General features: G+C 39.0%; 2 protein-coding genes across 13 annotated transcripts in view; both read left to right on the forward strand.

Annotated features, from left to right (window-relative positions):
* hoxb3a (homeobox B3a) overlaps nt 1-5,619 on the forward strand; it is a 78,851-nt gene extending 73,232 nt beyond the window's left edge. For all 12 annotated transcript variants that reach the window (XM_082530976.1, XM_082530969.1, XM_082530973.1 and 9 more), the window contains one exon: nt 1,781-5,619. In XM_082530976.1, coding sequence (XP_082387102.1) covers nt 1,781-2,652 — 872 coding nt within the window. In that variant the 3' untranslated portion in view covers nt 2,653-5,619. The remainder of the gene's footprint in view (nt 1-1,780) is intronic.
* A 3,064-nt stretch (nt 5,620-8,683) lies between these two features.
* Nucleotides 8,684-13,994, forward strand: hoxb2a (homeobox B2a). Its single transcript, XM_082529772.1, has 2 exons — nt 8,684-11,109; nt 12,458-13,994. The coding sequence occupies exons 1-2, from the start codon at nt 10,626-10,628 to the stop codon at nt 13,273-13,275; spliced, it is 1,302 nt and encodes a 433-aa protein (XP_082385898.1). The 5' UTR covers nt 8,684-10,625; the 3' UTR covers nt 13,276-13,994.
* The last annotated feature ends 11,867 nt before the right edge of the window (nt 13,995-25,861 follow it).

Consider the following 25,861-nt stretch of genomic DNA (forward strand, 5'->3'; position numbering starts at 1 on the left):
GAATAACAAAAGGTATATTTATTCATATTTGACTGAACTGGAAAATTTTGCAGACATTCAGAGATGACAAATACCTGGTTTTACTGGGAATTAGTGTCAAATCTTAGGAAAAGAATAATAGTTAAGCGAGTTACATAAACCTTGTTGGCAGGCTATCTTGAGATGACTTTCTTATCAAGTAAGACTAAAAACTTCTCTAAAGACATCACTAAGGTAAAAATATAGTCTATCAACATGCTGCCACAAACCTGCAACCAGTAGCTTATACCTCTCTTCATTCTTCCACCTCCTCCTCCCTATCCTGCACTTCTTTCTCCTTTCATCACTCCATGAAAATGATTTGCTTTCCGATTGCTCGCCTTTCTTCCTTCTCCTCATTTTTGTTGCTCATTGAAAAGCCACTTTAAGTAGAAAGATATTAACAGGAAGAATTTAAATGTCATGTATGATAACAGATAAATAGATTTTCAAGGAGAGGGTGAGAGAATGATGAACAGACATTTGAAATGGAAGATATTAGCATCTGGATGATAAATTTGAATACCATCAGCATGTCTGATAACGGGAAAATAACACAGTCATTGAGGCAGACAGATATGTTATTTCATTTGGTGGTTATCATTCAGAAAAAATGAATATGAGTATGATAATCATATTCAAAAACATTTCAGCTGACCAGACAAAAAACTGAAAAGAGATTAGACTGTTTATCAATGAAAATTTCAAACAATCATTTAGAGAGTGTCACTGCTCCAGACTAGTTACTGCTCTCATCTTTCCATCTCTGTTTATAGAAATACGATAACAAAGAAAACATAATGAATGACTGGATCTAGGTTTCCTTAAACTGTACTGTATCAGCTGTTACTAATGAGAATGCACCGCTAGCACGCACATACAAACATTTATATCAGAGGCTGCTGTGCCACACGTGCACACAAGGATGAGAGAGGTTATGTTGTTTTGAGCAACTGTATAACATAATCAAAAACTCAAGATAGGAAAAAAAAGAGGTTGAAGCTATCGGATTATCCCGTGTTACTGTTTTAGTTTAACTATCAGGTACTACAGTTTTAAAAGCACAGGACTTCATTGCCATATGGAAAATTCTGAGCTAAAGAAAATAACTTTAGACTCAAGCTATTTCACTTTCATCACTAGTTGTCTCAGAACTTCACTGGATCCACAAATGTACTTCCTGGGAGAGAAAATGATAGGAAACAGGTCTTTATCAAATATGCATGTGTTCAATCCCTTTTCTCTAAACAACTTTCTGTTTCTATTAGAATTCACTGTTATAATGACATAAATGAGATGAGAAGTTTGACTTTTCCTGGCAAGCAAATTGAAGTGAGTGCAGGTCAACCTCAGTTCCTGCTCATGAGTCCTTGTGCTGCAGCTGGTGTTGCTGTGGGGGGTTTGTCTTTCCAGCCAAGATGCAATTTAGCTTCTCTCGGCCAGCACTGGGGCCTCCACAGCTTAATAACTGCCACTGTTATGAAGTGTTGACAACTAATATCAAGGGATTCAGTCGGCCTGCTAGACCCCCCCTCTGCTTTATTAAGAACCTGAATGCTTTTAATTTCCTTCAGCATGCAGCCTGATTATGTTATATTCTCTCTACCTTTCTCGATCTCTCAGCTTTTACCTTCTTAAGATGCCAACATTCTTTTTTAAATATCCTTGGTTTCTTGCCTTTCTTCCACTGTCAACCAGGTATTTTTCTGTGGGTGGCTATGCCCTCATGTTTTCTCACATTCACTTTTTGTTCTCTTGTCAGCATCAGGAGGAGCTGAGAGTGGCAGCAGCGGGGAGAAGAGTCCAACTGGTGGCTCGTCAGCATCATCTAAGAGGGCTCGAACAGCATATACCAGTGCCCAGCTTGTTGAGCTGGAGAAGGAGTTCCATTTCAACCGGTACCTGTGCCGGCCACGACGCGTGGAAATGGCCAACCTGCTCAACCTGTCAGAACGCCAGATCAAGATTTGGTTCCAGAACCGACGCATGAAGTACAAGAAGGACCAGAAGAACAAGGGCCTGAGTTCCAGCTCTGGAGGGCCCTCACCAACAGGCTCTCCTCCTCTGCCCTTGCAGTCTTCTGCCAGCTTTCTCAATTCAATGCACCCAATGGGAGGGGGAGGTGGAGGAGGCGGCACAGGCTATGACGCGCCATCTCCACCATCCTTTGGCAAGCCCCACCAGGGAGTGTCTTACTCCATGTCCACTGCCTATTCAAATGTCCCCATGAAGGGCTGCCCCCCCCAGCAGAAGTATGGCACCCCAGAACAAGACTATGGTGATCCCCATCCCCACCACAGCCTAGTGCAGGCTAATAGTGCTGGCTATGGGACACCCACCAATATACAGGCCAGTCCAGTCTATGTGGGGGGTGCTAATTATGTGGAACCCATGCCTGGCTCAGGGCCTTCCATGTATGGGCTTAACCACCTCGGCCCCACCCCACCCCACCACCAAACCATGGACTACAATGGCGCAGGGCCCATGTCAGCTGCCAACCAGCACCATGTGGGTGGAGGGGGTCCCCCGGGTCCCTGTGACCCACCTACACACCCGACATACACCGAACTGTCGGCACACCACACCTCGACTCAGGGCAGAATCCAGGAAGCACCCAAGCTCACTCACCTGTAGCAGGTTTGGAACAAAATGACAACATACAAAAAAGTGAAGACCACATCGAACAAATCATGGCTCACAAACAGACTTACACATAGGGAGACTAGTGCTGCAGCAGGATAGCATGAGAGGCAAAAGAAGACTCACAGGGGCCGTCCAGTGGTTTGTCCTGAGCTCTGAAGTCACAAAGGGGAACAGCCAGTGTTGGGTAGTGTTCTGCCACCGCCCTGTTTTCACTGCCTTCATAAAGAGCTCCACTAAATCTGATTAAGACGAGACCTTTCAGTGCTACCTTGAAACGGCAGGTAATTTAATTTTAAAAAGACAGCAGTATCGAGTATCACAGATGAACCCAAACCTTTCATATTGTCAAATAACTTGATGAAAGGCATATCTGCATATCCAATGCTGGAAACAACAGCAGTGTATTATAATGCAAACTCTTTTTTAAAATAGATTTTTCAAACTTATTAAACTAACTAGTATAATGTCTATTGCTCTAACTTTATGTAACACAAACTTTAAGTAACACAAATTTTAAACCATATTGAATCATATTTGAATTTGGATTAAACATTTAACTTTTACTTTAGTGGTATAGTCATTTTAAAAACGAACCCATCTACACAGTATTCCACAGCCCCAGGGAAATGAGGTGTATTGTAGGGAGAGGTCAGGTGTACATTCAGTCCCCATGCTGCTCTTTGCTGCTGCAGACAATGCATATCAAGGAGCTTGTCTTATGGCAGAGATACATTGGCAGCTGTTTAGTATGACAGGATCCACGTTGAGCACCGTTGTATAGTCATTTGTCAGATTGAGACTGAAATGAAAACCACCATGTTCGCACAGAAAAAATCAGGAAGATTTGTTCAAAACAGCATAAAAAAACCCTAAAATTTTTGAATTTAAGACACTTAGCAATAAGTACAACATTATTAAAACTAATTTATTTTATAATTTAATATAATGCTTTCCCAGACTATACAGGTCTCCTGATACTGTAAAAAACTGAGAACTTAGTTATGTTTCTATTTTTAGCCTTTCAAGTAGAAAGTGGGGTGAGGAGTGATTGTGTGTGTATGTTGGGCACGTGAGCACAGCAAATTCTGGAGTAGTTTAGCTACTGTGTATTAAAAGGACTCTTTTGGAGGTAGCATTTAGTCTAAAATTGTACTTTGATACTTAATAGGACACATATATGAACGCAGCTCTCCCCCTTCTAAATGAAATGGTTGAAATTTTAATGCCCAGTTAACAAGGTGGTTAGATTTATGGTGCTGAGTTCTCTTCCCCTCCAGACAACACATGTTGTTGTCAGCCAGGTTGAGCTATGTGGAGGACTCTGTCTCTATACCAGCTTGCGAGAGAGAGAAAAGAAGGAGACAGAGTGAAATGGAGAGCAGAAATATATAGCTGGAGCTGGCAGAACACATCTTCTCCTGCAAAAACCACTCGACGGTCACTGTCCCTTTCTGGCTCCTGCTGTATAACCATCTCAGACCCAGTCTTTACTAACCCACTGTCTCTTGTCTATGGCAGCAGCACATGGGTTCAGAAGGAGGCAAAACCTCCCACAGTTCCCCAGACTACCCCCCCCCCACCACCACCACCACCACCACCACCACCTCCACCCCCTTTCCCAACCACATACACACACATCCATCACACGGACAGCCTACCTATCGCTCGAACAGGGTTTAAGAAGCTATGAGCTCAATTGCTAAAGTACTCATCGACACACATCTGTGCTAAGCTACTTTAGCTAATCACACCTTCATGCACACACAGCAGTGCTAAGCTAGCAATGTTTCATCAACACACCTCCATAGCCAGGGTACGCCAGCTGTTGACACCTTCAAACAAACACACGAGAGGACATGGAAGAAACATTTAAAATTCCTTATTTTAGCACATTATTGACACAGGGTAAATGCGAAAGAGCAGAGAATATTATTTATTTATGTTGAGGTATATCATTGCTGTCTCTCTCTTTCTCGCTCTCTCTTTCTCTCTCTTTATCACTTTGGAAGAGTTAACTTACAATAGAGGACACCGATGCATAAAAGTCCACACTTTCTCCTGTGTTGTTTTGTTCTCACATATCTTGACTTTTAACATGGATACAGGGTATATATTTGAACAAGAAATGCATGTCCCAGAAGTCAGAGCTGCTGTGTAAAACACATTTTTAAAACTACTGGGTTTATTTGCTTGAACCATCAGTGAGTGCATACAGTGCACACAGAGCCTATGCAGTGTGGAACAAACACAAGCAGTGTGCGCTCGACTCTCTCTAAACTTGCTGATGTTTAGGAAGTGAATCCCTGGTTTTGTTTTTAAAAGTGCATGATTTACACAAAAGCTTGCCACATCTGGGCATCATTGTTGCACTTAGAGTTTACATTTTGATGGTTAAAGGTAAAAAAAAAAAAATAATAATAATAATAATGAAATCTTATTTTGAAGACGAAAGGCCCTCCAATCAAAGCGTCTTTTGCCAATGTGTGTTCAAGTGAACATTCATATAAAATATTTATTTGTTATAGCCAGTTTAAAAAAAGACTTTCTGTTTTGTATGACTATTATTTATCCTTCATGTATTTATATCGAGAAAAAATACTGTACTTTTTTAGTATTTACCTGTTATGAAAGAAAAAAAAACATTGTTTCTTCTTGTCCATTGTACTAAAGTTACATTTTTTAGTTCTTGTATTTTAGAAGAAAATTAGTAGTTTTTATGTTCCTATACTGACCCTTGTACATAAATGTCCTGGCTTGTACAGGGGAAAAGGCAAGTGTGGGGATTGTTGAACCACCCATGCATAGTGGGAAAATATAGACTAACTATTAGATGGAAAAAAGAACAAGTCTTTTTGGAGAAAAAACAAGTTCTTCTTTTGTCCTTTGTAGATCCTTTTTCTTTCACTGTTGAGAGAGTTGAATGTTGAACAATTCTTTAATAAAATGTTATGTTATTCAGAGCTAGCCTCAGTGTTTTAAGAATCACAGGAGTGTAAAGCTTGATTCATGCTGTTTTGGTAAAAAAAAAAAAAAAAAAGACTGAAAAGTCAGCATCAGATAATGTTAAAACAAGCAGAATACTACTATCACAGTGAAGGTATCAGCAGAGAATCCTGCTCCTCTTATTTAGATTATTATGGTCAAACGAATGCTGGATTTCCTTGGGTTAATATGAAATATCAAATTTACAAATAGGAGATTTGTTGCTAAGATAAAGTTACAATTGCTATGATTATATAAATATGTAGAATGTTGATTATCACAACATATTCAGTATGATTGAAAATTCTTCAACCTACTAAAATCTTTAAAGCCACCACACAAATAAGCAGTTAAAACACAAATCTTATAGATACTGACATGTGTGAAAGACATGCTTGTTATTTTACTTAGATAACGCAAACACAGTGCCTCAAAAATGTCAACACAAAAGAGGAATGGATTTTACTGGCTTTTTTCTAGATGTGCAGTATTTAGGAAAGGTGTCAAATAAAAGTAAAATTCCAAGTAAATTTGCTTTCTAATTCACTTCATACAATCGTTGTTTTAGGTGCTTTTATAAAAGATGAACTCAGAAATGTATTTATGATTAGCCTAGACTTTTTAGTTGGTTAAAGGCACTTTGTGTTGTATGTGTTAAGAGACAGTGATATGAGTGTTTGTATCATTCCATACAACAAACAGTTTTTACTAAGATTGGAGCAACAGTCCTGACCTTTTAATAGCTAAATCTTCACACAGTCTAAACAGCACTTTTGTTGCATTAGTTATAATCTCAATCAGTAAGAATTAGAAGTTAAACATTCACCATCCCATCAGTCTTTCACTGCATTCTGTAAGATTCCGTACTAAAAAGTACCATTTTTTTAAGTGAAATAAATATGCATAAAAATACTTTTAAAGATGAAAGTAAAAACTTGAACTCAGAAACTCATAATAGGACTTGGTACTTGTTTCAAAAGCCTCTAGAGTGCATAATAGTGTCAAAAGGTTAAATCAGATTGAAAATTTGACTGTCAAATTTGTTAGATAGTTAGTATAGTATAGAATATATATAATGTAGATATAATATAGAAACAAATGCTGCTCATAAACCACAGATTAGGTGTGGCCGTGACTTAGTTCAAACAGCTTGTCTCTGATTCAGAGATGACCTGACTCTGGTGCCAGTAGTGAATACTGGGTCGGTGTCTGAGGATAAAGCATCACAGTCAGAAAACTTACAGAATTGTCCAAAAAAGAAAAGACCTTTAGCTTTCAGAAAACCTTCTCGCTGCTTCGCTTTGCTGTACAAACTAGAGAGAAGAAGGGCTTTATTATCTGATACCACTGTAAGAATAGGAAATGTATAAATCACCACCTATTACTCTGCTATTTAGTTGCTGTCTGGTATTAATTGCTGGGATAGCAGCAGCAGCCATCCTTTTTGCTAATATCAGGTGGTCTTAAGGTTGGGATTAATATTAAAGTACAAAACCTTTTCCTACAAAACCTGAAAAATAAGCACCAGATACTGTACTAATGTGTTTTGAGTTTTTGTTTTCTTCTGGCAGCTGTTTTTTTCTGCGGGCTCAAAAAGTTGAATAAAAGAATGAGCACCAGTCCCTTCAGTCAGATGCATTTTGGTGTCATGATCAGTTAGCTGTCCTCTGGCAGTTTGGCTTTTGACACGTGTTCAGCAGTGATTATTGTCACTAGTGGTGAAGAAAACATTCAGTTTTGGTGTGCTGAATCCAGTCATTACTGCAATGATGAAGATCACTTTATAGCAGGAAGGCATTCAGTAGCCAGGCCAAACAATTTGATTTATTTTGCTTCACTGCAGCTCTCCTTAGGTATCAGTGTTTATCCAAATTAAGTAACAATTTGGCTTGACGCAGTACCAATACTAAGAATTTTCCATTCCTTTTATGTATGTATGCATATTCTTATTTATTTAGTGTTGTTCTTACCACTTTTCCAAGGTGACGAAGAAATCTTCTGATGCTAATTTAATGCCCCCAGCTTTAAATCAAAAGACAGATAAGCGCTCTGACACCTCAGGATGTTAATCAGTCAACAGAAAATACTGGCTAGTGTGCAAAAATACTGAAATCCAGTGAGTGAAAACTCCAAACAACAGCTATAGGAACAATGAAGCTGACTAGGAGGTTGCTGGAGTTGTGCAAGCTATGTATACCCATAGAGCAATTTCAATATTTTCAACAAATCCTCTCTTAGGCATTTGTGGCTAATGCTTTCCTCTTTGAAGATTTCTCATCTTGCATGCAGCTCAGCTATGTGTCAGCTGTGTGTTTATGACTAAAAAAGCCCCGAGGACTGCGCCTCGGCTCTATCACGTGATCGACCCCCACCCCTCTTCTCTCTCTCTCTCTCTCTCTCTTTCCCTCTCGCACCCGCGTGCTTGGAGGGCTGAGAGCCTCATAAAACTTGAGACATAAATCAGACTCCCATAAATAATGGCCGCACTTCCCTTTACATCTCCGTTGGACTAACAGACAATAAAAACACCTATAAGCAGAGATTGGATCTAATTTATTGCCTCATAAAAACAGACGGAGAGCTCGGATCCGCTTTAGCAGCGCAGGCACTACTGAAAATCGTCCAGCTATTAGTGTAGCACACTCACAGCTACGTAAACACGCACATTTCTCCACTTAGAATCTTTTGATTTTAATGTGTTTTGTTAGACAGAAGATGTGACAAAGCCGTCATCGTGTTATCATCCAGTATTGAACTATTTGACTACAGAAATGCTATTCTGCACATAGTATTTGTACGGTCATGATTGAATTAGAAGTGTGTTTACTGTAGTATTGGTAGTATTAAAAGAAGGAAAAGTACAACAACCTGGTCATTAGTGAACTATGAAAAATTTGAAGTTACCGAGTCTTTTCTCACGTTACATGTTTAACCAGAAATTGGGCTTTAGGCCAATCAAAATCTCAAATAATATTAATGAAAAACTGTATTTGAGATAAACAAATAAAATGTTAATATTGTCAGTGGATTAACTAAAAATGTATTTTCGTAATAATCAATTGATAATAATAATCAAATAACCGATTGCCAAAAGCGTTATTAAAATAAAATAAAATAAAATAAAATAAAATAGAAATTACACGTTCCCATCTTCAGTCGACCAATCCACGCTCTTCAGGTCTTTACTGGCATGTGGAAAAACGTTTTCTGCTCGCCACAAAATCTTCATATAAACTCCCAATTCTTTATCAAAATTTTAAAAATATGCATTCATATATATTATTAAAAAATAATTAAATTAAAAAAGAGAGAGAATGAACGCTGCTCGCTCAGCAACTTGTGTCTGCCTTGTGGGCTTGTGTTTTCCGTGCCCATACAGCCTCGGCCTACTCACTGCCTGCGCTCAATGGCGTTTCCTCCCACACACATTTCTGCCTTTTTGCTGCCTTTTTCTCTTTCTTAGAGCCTGGGGGTGAGGCAAAGCGACTTGGAAAGAAACGGGGCGGGGGGGGGAGCTAAGAACTTTTCAGTCTTTTATTTCAGTCATATCCATAATACGTCGAATCGAGCCCCGAAAGGAAGAGAAAGAGTGAGGGTGGATTTTTCCTTGTTATTTAGGGAGAGAGAGAGAGGCTGCTGTCAGACTCTTTGCAGCGAGAGAAAGATTGATCACCGCACTTCGTTTTCTTCCACTCGGGGCTATTCGGGCCCTCCCCAAAATATTCCCAGCTAAACAAATGACCGCTTCTTGATCTCTCGCAAAATCTACATGTGCGTCCTGTTGAGTCTAAAGGCCACTCTCACTTACAGTTACCATTTATACTGCTGCTGTATTCTTTTTATCATAAGAAGTAGAGTAGCGTTCTCTCCTTTTTCCCCAGCTGGGTGAAGCGACCTCGCTGTGAACTCTCCCTCTCCCTCTGCGTAAACACGGCGAACATTTTAACACCGTGGAGAGAGGGTGGGAGAGGAACCGTGGTATCTTGCAAGAAGAATTTTGGAGCCTCTCTGAAAAGGTTATTTTAGGGTAAGATTATATTTAGACCTTGTTTAAAGTTTCCTCCCCTCTCATACACACCACTACGTAAATGTGATATCTATTAGATATAAAAATCGCACACTTACACATCAGTAGGCTCCCCTCACTGTCTGTCCTCAAATCTAAGCTATGCTCTTGTAAACTGTTCCCTCTGCACTACCGCTGAGCACAAATCTTCATCGTCCACTCTTCGTGCGCTTCTGCGCCATCTAAAAAACTCTCAGAATGTTCTAAGCGTGACATTTCCACCCTCTGTCACACCTTCTAAGATTAATGAGCAGCGCGTTGTAAACAGGAGACATATTGTAGACGGTGCTGGCCGGCTCCATACACCTAACCGTCACCACATCACCCAGAAGACGGGGACAACATGCTCAAGAAGAGGATGCTCTATTGTTTGTGCAGCATCACCGGGCCTGGATGCGCCGGCCAGTCGCCCACACTGCGCACATGGCGAATGGCCACCGTATCGGGGCTTTTTTTCACGCCCTGTTAAAATACAACAATGGCAGCTACCCTGCGAAGTAGTATCCTGACACGACATTTGATGGAAAAAAAAATAATAATGCTGCTTCCCACAGCCATCACAGCCGCCTGGCCTGGGTCCAGGATTGGCTGATTCGGATCACGTGGCCAGGAACTGGCTGCAATTTCGCCCCATAGTTCTTCAGTTTAGACTACCCAGGTCCCCACACGCTAGTAATATCACCAATATACACAATTATTATATAGCCACGGTGTTTACGCCATTGCGGTCGGGAACCTACATGTTCGTGCGTTTTTTTTCAGTTGATTTTTTTGTGAAGCCATAGTGTGTTGCGTGCGTGTGCAAGGGTGCGTGCGTGTATGTGTTTTTGTTGTTGTTTCTTCTGTTTTTATTTTTGGGGAAGGGGCTGTTCGGAGGGTATCGCCGTTTCGGGGTAAAAGCCCGTTTGAGAGAGCTATGAATTTTGAATTTGAGAGGGAGATCGGTTTCATAAACAGCCAGCCGTCCCTAGCAGAGTGCCTGACGTCCTTCCCCGCCGTCCTGGAGTCATTTCAAACTTCATCAATCAAGGAGTCGACAGTAATTCCGCCTCCCTTTGAGCACACCATCCCCAGCTTCAGCCCCTGCACAGCCAGCCAGCCGAGACCAGCTGCGAGAAGCCAGCAGAACCGGAGAGCCTCCGCCACTAATGGCCTCCAGACGCATCACGGAGCCGCCCAGCAGCCATACACGACCGGCCAGGCCCCCGCCCCGGCCACGGTCACCCCGACCGGCCCGATTGCCCACGAGTTCCCCTGGATGAAGGAGAAGAAATCATACAAGAAGTGCCCCAAGCCAGGGAGCAACTCCAGCGGTACCGGATCCATCATCCCCCCCGCCTCATCCTCCCCGTCGTCAACTGCCTCTGGGTACGCTTCGGCGGGCATCGAGTCACCCACAGGTCGGTATGGTGGGATGCCGGGTAACAGCGTGTATAGCTGCATGCATGTGTGTGGTAGTGAGTAAGAGAGTGTGCAGCATGTTCTGTTCTTTTTTTACTCGCATCACATTTCCAACAGTTATTACACCCTGCGTGGATATACTTGAATGACATTGTCTTTTCCCCCCTCCGTGTGTGTTTGTGTGTGTTTTGTGCAGCGCTGTGTCAACAGGGAAGCCATATCTAGACCACTGCATTATGCTGCAGTGCTTTGCACACTCTTTCATCATGCATTAAACAACCCATTAACGTCTTACAGATAATCCTTGTCAGTGCGGATCAATACGTGCACGCCAGCCATACTGAGGGCAGATCTTTTACATAGGCACTAAATAATTTCAGAACTTTCGAGAATCGAAAATGTATTAATTCCATGTATAATTATTTGTCTTGCGTAAAAACACACACGGGAGTTTTTTTATTTCTCTTCTTTTTTTAAAATTTCATGTTCATCGCTTACATATTTGCTATAGCATATATCGCTTTCAACCTTCTTGGACGATGTGCAGTAGCAGCATGGTCATGTTATTATAGATTCATAACACAAATGAGAAGGTCGCCATGTTGGATGGAGGTGGGAAAAAATAATGGCGAGATAAGGACAAAATACGTTTGGGTGTGGAGGTGGTGGTGGGGGGTGTAGGTTTCGTCCCCACAGGAAACGCACTGCACACTATCTGATTTTGTGGGATTCAGGTTATTTCTATCTCTCACACTGAACTCTCTAACAGTCAATGCATTTTTCAAAATAAATAAATAATTTTGCAAATAAATAAGTAAGCAAACAAACAAATCGATGAAATAATGAAAGAAAGAAATTCCAGTTTTCCATTCTTATCCCCACACATTTAGAAATCTACCTCGTATCAATTTTAATGGGAATTTCTCGGCAAATTTTCTGCCTTCTTTTCTGAAGTACGAAAAAATCAAATCGAGCTTTCAGTTGTGTTTCTGACAAATACCGCCACATTCGTCTAAAAAAAATTCCCACATTTCCACACGCATTTCCTTCTAGCTCCGTGATTTATTCGTGTTCCTCTCTGATCACAGAATGCAGAATCTCATAGCCCTCGCTGATTTACAAGACACAGAAGCACACTTTCATTGATGACATAGTTATCTTTCACTCTTCTGAGTGACGGTTGCTACTATAAGTGGAAGGTATATTTTTTTAAATATTAGTATTAGTTCTTTTTTTATTACAGGCGAGGAGCCAAGGTGAGCTCGGCGACGAAGTAGCGTATTTCTTGCAGGAAAAATAAATAAATATATATATGGGGTTTCATTTATTGTCTTTGTTCCTGTCCAGACCCGAGTCAGGCGGGCCTAGACGCTGGAGGAGCAGGCTCCCGCCGGCTGCGCACCGCCTACACCAACACGCAGCTGCTGGAGCTGGAGAAAGAGTTCCACTTCAACAAGTACCTGTGCCGGCCCAGGAGAGTAGAGATTGCCGCCCTGTTGGATCTAACCGAACGGCAGGTGAAAGTTTGGTTCCAAAACCGGCGGATGAAACATAAGCGGCAAAACACGCACGGGAGCGGAGGAAGCCATGAATCCAGCGACACGGGAGGCTTTGAGCCGCTCGAAGGCGCTGACGCCTCCTCCCCGTATTCAAGCCAGCCTCTGGAAGCATCTGGCACAGGGGAGACTGCCTCGGAGGGAGAGCCGGGAGGCGGCAATCCATCTTCGGCCGCCTACGCTAATGACAGCGGGGACAATGCACAGCCCACACCAGAGGAGGGAGACCGTTTGAGTATCCCCGAGCAGCCACCGCTGTTTACGGCATCGGGGTGCTCTGACTCTGCGACGGCTCGTCACTCTCCGCCGGCGTTGGCGGTCACCAACTCTGCTGACAACCCGGGCCTGATGCAGCTGAGCGAATCCGTGCCTGGATTAACAGCAGCTCCCGAGCAGCAGGACTCCTCAATTACACCCACAGCTTCATCTGCTCCTTCTGCCGTATCTTCATCGTCCACCCTACCCGACCTCACCTTCTTCGCCGGGGACCCCTGCCTGTCACCCAGCCTGCAGAGCACCCTGGACAGCCCTGTGGATTTCTCAGAAGAGGACTTCGATCTGTTCACAAGCACACTGTGCACCATAGACCTGCAGCACCTCAACTTCTGAGACCTCGACACAAATTGAAAGTAGGGTCAAATAAAAGCGAGTGGGGCAGTGGGCAGAGGGGCCTGCGTTAATGAGAAATCCAGCAGAGGACACAACACTTATTTATTTAACAGAAATAAAAGAATATTAAAGCTTTTCGGCAACATTCCTGAAACCTTTCTCCATTAAAATATGTTTTTTTTTACATATTCTTCTTGCTTTTTTGGAGGGCATCATAGTTTCAAAGAAATCCAATTAATTTTTCACTTTAAAACATCGAAAGGATTTTTTTTCCCCTCCTTTGAAAATATGACAATATGTGGATGTATTTTTTGTACTTCACTTTCTCGGTTTGGAATTTTTTTTTTTTATTATTTATTTATTTCTTCTTTTTTGGGGGGGGGGGGGGGGATGTAAATCAATCCTTATGAGTTTGTGGATTTGTTTCCTCTAGTTCATCCTGGTGCAGCTTCATGGATTCTTAAAAGCTTCTCAGGAACTGTTCACGGAGTCTGTAGGCGCAGATATCTGGACCGTTTTGACAAAATCCAAATGGGACAATGAATGAATGAATTCTCTCTTTGAACGGCACGACGCAGAGAGAGGGAAGCCCTGCTGATGACCGGAGGTTTAAACACTAGTTTATTTATTGAGATTCTTTAATAGTGAAAATCCAAATTATTTATTGTACATATATTTTCATAGTGGAATAACAATAATAATAAAAACACAAACATTTATACTGTGCCCCATGTTTTTTTTTATAGTCTCTGAATTTATAAATTAGCACATTTACGTGTGTAACCCTAACACATAGTATGGATTAATTTATTTGACAACACTAAATAGGTTAGAACGTTTTTAGACCAACAACCTACAAAATTAATTTTTTACAACACAATTTTTTACTTGTTTATTTATTACAACTATTTTTAATTATTTGTATTTTTATATATAAAGCCTATATACATGCTGTGTTTTTTGCACGGATACTTTATACATTATAACCACCTCCAAAGCAATTGAATCCAATACACTTTTCAAATTTCTCATTTCAATTCCAGTTTCAATTTATTTATTTTTTATTAGATAAGGATTAAATAATTGACCTGTTAAAATTCCTAAAATGCTTGTTTAGTTTTTCCAACTTAAAGACTATAGCCTAGGAAACTATGTATAGCTAGTGTGTTTACATGGAGATAACCTTGATAAATGGGAGCAAAATAACACATTTTCCGGAGCTCCTTGCCTTCATCAGGTGTTAGCTCAGCACGGCTAGCTCTCTGAGTACAAGCTAAGGGTTAGCACAGCGTGGCCCTCCTCCACCATCACCACCACCACCAGCAGCAGCTATTATTACAAAGTAGCAACAACAGCAGTGCTAAAAAACAATGTAGCCTTTTTTACTGACAGTGAGTGGAAGAATAGCAAGGCTCACCTGCTGCTGTAGTATGTAAACATGGAAGTTAATCCCTGATTGGCGTCCTTTTATTAAAATGTGAATGTGAAGTTAACCATGAGTGTGTCTGCCATTAGTGTGTGCGTGATTGCAAAGCTGCTCCTCCTCCCGCGGAGTCAAAATGGCGCTGAAGACAAAGCAGGATGTGAACAATAAGCAGTAGCAGCCATTACAGGATGATCAGCTCAGTGTGACAGGCAGGATGTTTGTGTGAGGACAGCGAGCAGAAAGGACAGAAGAAACATTTTATATTTATTTTAACAAAGGATTATGGTTGACTGTTCCCATCTTATAAGGAAAAAAAGTAGAGTATAAGATGATAATGGCAACAAACTAAAAAAAAAGCTTTATAATTATTTGAATGTAAAAAACAAAGCATATCATACATACATACATATATATACATATATAAAAATTGTAAAAAAAAAAAAAAGAAAGAAAAAAAGAGCTGCACTCTATTACACAATAATAATAATGTATAAAAGTTATAATCTGATAATAAAATGTATTAGTTGCTAACATAATTAAAAAGTCCAAAATATAAATATGTTGTACCAAATTTAAACCATTTTTGGCTTATTTATTTGAAACAATAAACTGCACAGATCAAAACTGTCCTGTTCATGCTTGCCTGTGGGTATGAGCTGTATTTCTTTGTCATTAGAAGAATATAAAATTTTTCAGAATCAAATTTTTTAAAAATCCGGTGTCAGATTTTACTTTTCATACAGGGCATGTGCCCAAGTTAACGGGCATTGATGTCCATTATTAACCTGCCACAGTCAGTAAAGAACATTTCACATTAACATCTTACCATCAGCACATTTGTTACACTTGGGCACCAGTGGCCTTGACTCTAGGTTTAAATAAAGTAGATCTTTTGGTGAGTTTTAACCCTTGACTTAACTCCTATTGGTGAGCTGTATTGTTTTTCTGTTTTTTCTTTCTTCTTTGGTTATATTTACTTTGATAGCATATACTCTCTACCCCATGCACGATTCATATATATATATATATATATATATTCCTAAAATTCACCATAAAAAATAACAGGAAATGGTATAGCGTGTAACCATCAGCAAAAAGACAACACTGTTTTCACAGTGTCTTAGTAATGACAAAATAAACAGAGACAGAAGCAAGTGAAGTCTATGCATGTAAGTACAAGTTGTAAAATGGATAGATGTATAAGAGTGATTCCCATGGGAACCAGCAGGTACAACAAACACCATTTTTCTAACAATAGTGTTGGGTGAAGACACTGACACTGGTATCAAAATGTTCTGCATCAGCTATCCAAATTGTTCTTAAAACTCTGCTGAATGACATACTGATCTGAGTAGCAATTGTGTTTTCACTTTCTGTAACCGCAAACTGCAATGTCACATGCTGAAATTATTTTGCAAATATGATAAGATGACAAAATATGATGAGGGGGAAGATGTAGGGGTTATTACAATGTCGTTACACAGTCAATATCCACCTCAACATCACCACATCCAAACACCATATCCTTTATTTTTAAATTAAAGCAAAAGTCTCAGTTAAGGAATCTGACACTTATATAGCACTTTTATATTCTAACTGAGCACTCAAATTGTTCTTTTAAAAAATAAATTAATATTTAATATTTAATATTTATTGGCTAACGTCATTCCATTCCAACAGGACTCCATTAGAGCCTTACCTAGATAAATATAAACACCTTTACAAAAGTCTCCCTTCTTCTTTCATTCAGTTCCAGTATGCTGTTAAATTGTAAAGAGTTTGTCTATATAATATCCGACCAGATGCATTGGTTTAGATTATAGAGAGGAAGAATCAGACACTGCAGCCATGCTTCAAATTACAAATTATAACAAATTATCCCAAAATACAGATGTTTAGAATGTGCATAACGTTTTGGACATGGGAACATATCCTGTGTGTCTGTGTGTGAACAGATGACACATGCACATTTTAGCAGGTTACCTGAAAAATAGACAGAAGCAGCTTAATAGATGGACTGACCCTTACAGTCCATAGTTCTTATTTGATCATACTGAACTCTCAAGCCCTTTTGAACGTCCATAGATATCCACAGGAATGCAAGATAATTTAGTTTCTAATGCTCAGAAATTGCCCAGAGCAGAACGTCTACATGTGTCACCACTAATACCCAAACACAGTTCCATGCCTGTGCCCTGCAGCAGCACATAGGAAGAAACACTTGTTGCGCTAGAATAGAGCCATGAGGAATATGACTGACTGAAGGCACTGTGAATTTAATTTTACTGCTTTGCTGTTTTAAACAAACCCTTTTAATACCAATGCTAACAATTCTGCTATACTTCTTAAGACACTCAGCTAGAATTCATATTGTTTAATTTAAAGCTGTGGTAAAAGCTTTTCGATTGAGCAATTGCTTAACCCTCTGAGGTCTAGAAGCACTGTCATCTATAATGACTCCAACCCCAACTCTAAACATATCCCTAGGAAATCAGAAAAAAATTAAATGTCATTTTAATAAATTGTTCTCCCTTGTCTTGGAAATCAACAAGCAAAGAAAATAATCACTCTGACACAAATCTCAAATTATCCACACTGTTGGATCTGTTTTCTGTGATAAAGAGTTTGCGCAGGGTTAGGGTTAACATCTGTGATGACTTAGACCTTAGATGGGTAAAAGAACATTTCCAAGAAAATCCTTTGGTCTCTTTGTTTTGTTAGTGTTTAAGGAAAAACTAACATTAAAACAGTCCTGACTTGAAAAATGGCAAAAAAAAATAATCATATTTTGCATGGTTGAATCTTAACAAGGTTCCAAGTAGCGCTTTAAGCACACAACAATAAGAAACCGGAGTGAGATAAAACATTTTTTTGAACATGCAATTTATTGAAAACAATAATAATTTTACAGCTGGTCAAACGTTTAGGAACACACCTCCAAAAAACCCATGCCTTCCCCCCACCCACCCAGAAATCAAAGCTCCAAACATGAACTCATTAATGACTAGCTCCACCATTATTGTTAATCACTTCAAAAATTAATTGCAGCATCAGTGATGCAAGCGTTTCCATGAGCTGAGTGGGAACATTTCTCCAAGTGGTGAAGATGGCAGCACGAAAGGTATCTACTGTTTGGAACTTTTTGTCCAATTTTGTAAACCTCCCTTGCCATCCATCCCCAAAGGTTCATGAATCCACATTTTCACACAGATTTGGCCTTTTAAAGGGATGTGGTCCTAAACTTCTGATCAGCTTTAAAACAGCTTTTTTCAGTTTAAGCATTGTTTTCAGTAAATTGTGTGCTCCAAAAATGTCTTGTCTCATTCTCATTTCTTATTGTTCCATGTTGAAGCTCTACTTGGAACCTTGTTAAGATCCAAACATGCAAAATATGATTTTTTGCCATTTTTCCAATGGTCTTAAACTTTTCATCGAGGCTGTATAAAGACCAGGCACAGGCCTTATGACAAGCTAAATTACACTGTACCATAAAGACAAGAAATTAAGAGATGTGCACACTAAGCAGTTTTGTGCTTTAAAGGTTTTTGTTTGTTTGTTTTTGGTAAGAGCAGTTTGAAAAAGTTCTTGGTAGGTGTGGTTGTTATGATGTGTTTGTCTCACCCTTCCTATATTGTGAATAGTGTATATGTCAAAATATTCAATTTTATCTTTATGTCTTAAATAGAAAATGGACTGGTTCTTTTATAGTGCTTTTCCACTCTACCTGAGCACTCAAAGTGCTCTCATACAACATGCCTCGTTCACCCATTCACAGCCACTGTTTTTGTGTTTAAGTATTTACTATTTTATACTCACTCTCTAATAGATGCATTGGAGAGTAGCTTGGAGTTGATTACTTGTCCAATGATATTTGGCACCCACAGTAAAAAAAAGAAAAGAAAAAAAAGTTAAAGTTAAAAAAAAGTTTTATTTTTTTTTTAAGTTAAAAAGAGTATACTGGTGCTGTAACTGATTTTATATAATTCTTCACCTTTCATAACTACACTGTGGTTGAATGACAACAATTAAACAATCTTAAACAATGAGAGCACACTTCCTGTGCCTCAATATTTAATTCTGCTAGGTTACTACTGTGAAACAGTGCACAAGTAGTCTAGCTCTACCAGGATGGCATGTCCATAGGTACATTTACAAGAAGCAGGACAAGACAGGATCCTCAGTTGATGTCTGATGTATACAGTTGATGTCTCTGTATACAGAGACATCAACTGAGCCTCAGGATCAATGTTTTTGTGCAAGGAGGAACAGAGCAAACTCTGCCAGTTTTTTAGTGGGACATCTCTCACAGTCCAGCACCACGCAAATTGTCTGACATTCCCCAAAGAATACTGGAGCTGGCTGGTCTGCCAGTGGTATCTTGTTCTTTTCACAAATAAGAAAAGGTCCACACAATTTCAGACAAGATGACATTCTGCTACTTGCTCAAAGTGTTTTTCTTCCTTTTATCATCTTTTGCTAAGATTTATTTGTTGAATTAAATAAAAAATAAAATAAAAAAAATAGTAGTCAGTCACTAAACAATGTACTTTACATACATATATATATATATATATATATATATATATATATATATATATATATATATATATATATATATATATATATATATATATCACCAATAAAAGCAGCAAAATAGTGGCAAATGCCGGATGGATGAATCTGTGTAAATCCAAAAAAGCATTTTTACTGAATACTAACTATTGTGTATAAGTAGCTGAAAAGCTAAAACTACTAACATCACCTGAGTCATTAGCTTTGCTAGCAAGCTCACTCCTCTCTTGATATAATAAGAGGGAAGAGTTGCTTCAATAGTTTAATAATAGTTAGCAGACAGCTCTGTTAACTATATGCAGTGTGTCAAGGTATATTGCTGGAGTAAAGACTGTATATTACATTAGAAAGCTATTGCCACTGAACTTAAATTTGGTATACTTGCTTTGCAGATGCAGCATGTTTTGTTGTGCGTGCTGGGGATTGTAAATGGTCCTTTTGCCTCCCTCAGAATTAGTTACTGATGTTTTTACAACAATTTTAAATTCCTTTTTCTGAAAGTAAACACTGGTTGGTTTTGTAAGGTCCATGTGCAGTCCATTTCCTATAATCTGCAATACTGCAAAAAGTCTGCAAAAGGTTTTCCCATGTCCATTATTATTATATTATTATGTTCATAAAGCACAAGGTCCAGTTAGCTTTGCAAAAAATTGCTGGTACAAATGAGCTACTTTTTACTTTCTTACTTACATTTCATAACGTGTACTTTTTCACTTTTATTTAAGCAAAGAATTTGAATCAGTACTTCAGTTTTTACCAAAGTATTTCTAATATGGGTGTCTGTAACTTCTGTCGGTGCTGTGCTTTTTTGGAAATCGAATTTCCCAGAGGAACCCACCCGAGGGATTAATAAAGTTCTATCTAATCTAATCTGTAAGTACAGAGTGTCTGTACTTTTGCCACCTCTGGTACCAATGCCATAAAAAGGTTATAAACAGCAGGAGATTTGTGTGGAACTCCTGTTTTCATCTCCTGTTCGGATATTCACTCATGTGTCATTCTACATTGCATACTTATTATAAAGTGCTTCATTAGGAAGGAATGGTTTCTCAGTTTACTCTTCTGCTGTACATTAGTAGGTGAGCACTGCATGAACTAGAAGGATAATTCAAACTATCCTAAAAAATATTTAACCGAAAAGCTATTCTAATCACCATATAATAAGTGTATTAACTATGAGACTAGGCTGTGCGACATGCAGTTAAACACAGTTGCAGTTACAATCTCTCTTTCTTCTGTAACCATTCATCTAAGTGTGTCTTGTAGACAAAGAGATTACAGCAATAATATGTCTCCCAGCATCTCTATGCTGGGAGACATATCTTACCTTCTGAGTGGCTGCATGTGTGTATTGGGGACAGAGTGTGTGTGTGTTCCAATAATCTCTCTCTCCTGGCTGTCACCGCCTGTCGGCCTGCTGCCATGCTGTAATATGCGGGCTGCTCCTTTATCTCTTGCATCACCATTGCCATCATTATGATTTCTGCCTGTGTGTATGTGTGTAAGGGTACGTGTGTGATACTGCATAACTCAGGTGTGATAGATCACCCACTTAGCAGCAGTGGTGAAATATGTGAGTAGTGGATTTTTATCATCCTGGTTGTCAAGAGGAAACTTTCCTCTCAAAAGACTGTCATGCTATTGCTGCTCCTGCAGCTTCTTCGCTAGCTTTGCTGCTGACCTACAAGTCAAAGGGATGGGCTTAAATAGAAAATGAAACACTATTTTTAATGGCAGAAGTTTTATACTTAACCTTCTTTCATGTAGAAAAAGAAACAGTTACTTGTTAATACAACAACATCACACCTGAATGCATAAAGACTACGGCAAAATTAGTTTCATAACCTGGCAATCAAAAAAGTTTACAAAGAAGTGAATATTTTATCTGTATCACATTACTGTGCAAACTGTTTTTTTTTTTCTAACACTGGAAACATAGCTTATCATTTGATATATTTATACATAATCTTTTCTGCTTATCCAATTCAGGGTCACAGGGGGCTGGTAGCTATCCCAGCTACCATAGAACTAGAGGTGGGGCACCCTGAACTAGTTACCAGCCTGTCTCAGATAAGGAAATCCATACATGAGACCAGTGGGATTGCTACATAAAATTGTTCGAAATTACCCCTAAGTTACATATTGAATTGAATAAAACTGTATTTTGTGATAAACCCTTTAATTTAGATCCAGTAATGGGCTAAAATGAGATAATCTTTGCATTCTGGAAAATTTCTAACACCCCTATTTTCTATTTATTTATTTGTTGTTGTGATTAAGCATATCAACTAGCTAACAGCATGAACAGGGCAAACAATACTGTAGCAGGGGGATCTAATAATAAATAATAACAAGTCTTCCATTCTAACCACCTTATTGGTTGTATGTCTCTGCCATAGGAGAAGGTAATAATTGCAGGGAACAGAAAACATCTGTAAAATAAATGATCCTATGGTAAAGACTTTAAATATTTATTTAAATACTAATATTATGTCAATAGTACATTTGGGGAATTATGCAACTGTCCTTCTTCTCTGCTTTTAAAAATATGTACTTATGTAAGTATTTTGAGTCTAATTAAATTACCAAAAAGCCAAGGCCCAATAAACAAACTTAGAGGTGCATTTCACTGATAGTATCATTAACAAAAGAAAAAAATTCTTGTTCAAATCCACTCTTGTTTGATGGACCCTCCTATCCACCCTGACCTACTGTTTATGCTGATTTGGGGGATCTAAAGACAAAGTCACCTGACTTCATCTTTTGTTCCCATGAAAATTGCTCTGGCCACTAGAGGGTCCTGTCACTTGAGCCAAACCAGACATCATTTCAAGGCATTCCTGAAATGACTGATGGTCACATAATTGTTTTCTTTAAAACCCCTTCAACATTTGCTGTGACGCTGTAAGGGTTTAAAACAAAAAAAAAACCAAACATACCTATTTATTATAATAGGATGTTAAGGTTATTTGAAGCAGGTTGGAAGGATAACCTGCTCTGTATACAGCTCCGGTAAACAAAACTACACTTCTGCTTGTGGTGTCAATGAGTGCAGCTTTTGAATTTCATTTGGACCTGAACATTTGGTTTTAAGAGCAGCTTTTCTATGAGTAACTGTATGATGAGTTTCACTGCTGCGACCCTAGGACATACATGATTTACATATTATTTATAGATGCTGTTCAGGTTACCAGGCACCCAAAAATGAAGAAAGCTAAAAATAAAGAAAGTTTTATTAGAAATAGAAAACACAGAGCCTGTGATGAAGTTATGTGTTTTATTGGCCTCAATATCCACCCTGACCTCCTCCTTATTCCAGTTTTGTGGCTCTGTGACTGTTAATGGATTTCCTCTTTTGTCCTATCATTACTAGGGCCACTGGACCATTCTGTCACTTGAGCCTAACCAGATGCGGTTCTGAAGCATTCCACTGCTGGAATGGCTTATTATATCTTTCATAACTGGAACAGCTTACAAAAAATAAACAAAAAAAACGAAAAGATAATTTCGAGAGTTTTTGAAAACTGTTTGAAACTCTATTTTAGCACAGTTTCAAAACACAAGAAGCTCTCTGCACAACTGTCTGATAAACAGACAGCTATCAGACAGCCTTGTGTTAGATTGGCTAACTCAAAGTTGTCCGTTTTGTTAGACTGCACGGATCGGTTCCTAGATTTGTCTCAAGTTCTGAAACTCGTGTACACATCAAGTTTGTTTGGTATTGCCATACTTTTAGGATTATTTTCAAACCTAATTTTATCATCTGATATGATCAGATGCACTTGTTATTATCTGCTTAAATATACAGCAACATATTTGAAATCATATATCACAGCACATATCCTATAATGCCAGAGAGGGCAACATTTCTAGTATTAGATGAAAGGCATTCAATAATGCCGGTATAGAAAATGACTTGTTACTGTACTTTTTTCCAAAATTGGAAGATTGAAGCTGTTTGTTTTTAATCTTACAATAAGGGACAACATAAGGGATTCACTGAAAGTCTCTCCAACCTGGCAACAGGTAAACTAATGTGCATTCTTGACACAATTACAACACATTTAAACAGTTTTGGGACCTGAACAAAAGGTCTGTCCAGTTTGTTTGAAAGCAATAAATAAAATAAAAATAAGAGGTGATATAAGGAGCAGAGTCATAACTAAAGAAAACAAATGTGTAACTGGGGTTTAGAGTGTGTGCATGCTCTGTCCTTGAGTCACATACATGTGTACAGTGACAGAATCATTTCCACTGTATGTTAATGGTAGGTAAACTACCTTCCATTCAGTCTTGTATGTGAGCCAAAGAGAGGTGAGCAATACCTATGAGGGTGCCATCAATATACTGTTTGTTGTGGATGTGAGAGCAAAGATTGGACAGCTATCCCCCCCCCACCCTACACAGACACACACACAATTCTGTATATTGAGTTGTCAAGTGGTAGCCTTGGAGGACACACACCAAACACAAATCACTCTCCGTATGTGCACAAAACTCTCTCATGGACTCGCTTACTAATAGGTCAATAAAGAGCCATTCCATGGGATTACTGGTATTTGCCAAGGGACCAACACAGACAATTGTCAGTCAATTCAACTGCACTAATTAACTGCCACTAAATAGACTGCTGAGTGGTCGACTCATACCACTAACCGGCAGCCAAGAACTGAGAAAAATCAAATAATGATGATGCATCTAAAAATGCATGGTGGAAATACTACGATGTGTTTTATAACATCACACTTAAAAAGGGTGCTCCAGCTTTTTATAAGACATTATAAACTTATCTAGTGGCCAGAGTTGAAGGTAATTAACCTTTTTTGAAATACTATATTAAATAAATTTTTTGTTACCCAAAACACTTTTTTTTTTGCAAAATTCTGAGTTTTCATAAAAAGTCTGTTTAAGATGTCTCTCTGTCACAAGGGGAAATTCCAGATTATGTGATTTGCTTGCTGCAACTTTTAACTGTCCTATGATTAATTTTACCTGTACCTTTGATAGCTGTGTCCATCCCCCTCCAGCTCTGACTTTTCTCTTCTGTTCTCCACTGTTCTCTCACATCACCATTCTGTGTGCAGAGGAACACTACATAATTACTCTGACCTCCAACATTTGACTTCAGTTTGAAGAGTATGAAATGCATAGCTACTACATCTATTGTGAACTTGTATTATTTGCGGGCACTAATAGGCTTCTTATTTTGTTGAAGCTAGGTTAAGATGTGGCTTCATGCTGACAAAGAACACTACAGATGGGATATTTGCTTTGAGAGTGTTGTTGGAGATGTAGAGAGCAGTTCAGGAGAGTTTCACAAAACTTAAAGAAGTCCATTTGTCTTCTTTTTCAGGCTCTTTAGACCACCATGACTTGGATGACAGTGGTGAGGTGTGCGGTAGGAGTGACAGATGGGTTCAAGGTGGGGGTGGGATTACATCAGGGACTGGCTCTGAGCCTCTTCTTGTTCTCAGTAGTGATGGACAGGTTGACAGATGAGGTCAGGCAGGAGTCTCAATGAAGTATGATGTTTGCAAAGGGCATTGTAATTTGTAGTGAGAAGTAGGAAGCAGGTGGAAGGGAGCTTGAAGAGGTGGAGGTATGCACTGAAGAGAAGAGGAATGAAAGTAGAGGCAAGACAGAATACATGTGTGTGAATAGGAGGGAGATAGTTGCCTCAAGGCGTTCAAGGCCCAACACCCTAAAATAATACAGAAAAAACACCAACAATCAAATGACCCGCTTTGAGCAAGTACTTGGGAAGGAAGAAACTGTTGGGAAGGGAAGGGTGGCCATCTGCTGCAAGGGAAGGAAGAGAGGACAAAAGAAAGTTCTGGAAGAGAGCCAGAAATTAATGATTAAATGCAAAGTGCTGTATAATCTCTCAGGCTCTCTCTATGACTTATGACTTTTGTGTTGTGTTGTGATCAAAAAACATCAAGATCCTTTTCTTCTGCATGTCAAGGAAGTTTTTATTAGTGGTTCCCTTACACTTGAGCTCCTTCACTGTTACAAATGGTGACCCTTCAACTTGGTTCTCATTTTGTGAAGAGGAAGAAACTGTGGAAAACTGTTTGATCATAGGTAAATGAACTTTCATCACAGGTAACGTGATGAAAGTCAGGTCAGCTGAAATTGCAGAGGCATAAGAGCTCATTAAGAGACTCAAAGCAGTCCTTTGATACACAAGAAGATCACCTTCATCTCGTTTTCACCTTTTCACTGTTGGTTCTGTTTTTTTTCACCATTTGATATACAAACGATAACAAAATTTTTAAAAAAGCATTAATGACATCACTGTTATGAAAGTATCCACATTCATTGATTTGACTATAACCAAACCACAATTATTTTGGTCCAGTCAATGTCAGGAGATTAAAACCGAAAAAACAGAGTATATTTCAAAACAACAAACGTTGACCAAAGTACTGCTGTTATGTTACAGTTATGTTACAGAAGCCAAAAAAAGAGAAATAAAGATCTTGATCCTCAATGATTGTGAACAATAATCATACCCTTTAATGCTATCAAAATGTTAGATTTTTGTCTTTGAAAAATGTTCTTAACATTATTGGCAATCAGGGGATA

The sequence above is a fragment of the Aulonocara stuartgranti genome (assembly GCF_965226115.1).
Source record: "Aulonocara stuartgranti genome assembly, chromosome: 4".
NCBI classification, from domain to species: Eukaryota; Metazoa; Chordata; class Actinopteri; order Cichliformes; family Cichlidae; genus Aulonocara; species Aulonocara stuartgranti.

Excerpts from the sequence above, each read along its gene's own strand:
- hoxb2a (XM_082529772.1), top strand. The coding sequence starts at position 10,626 with ATGAATTTTGAATTTGAGAGGGAGATCGGTTTCATAAACAGCCAGCCG. Across the intron at positions 11,110-12,457 it reads GGGCATCGAGTCACCCACAG|ACCCGAGTCAGGCGGGCCTA; the intron begins GTCGGTATGGTG and ends GTTCCTGTCCAG.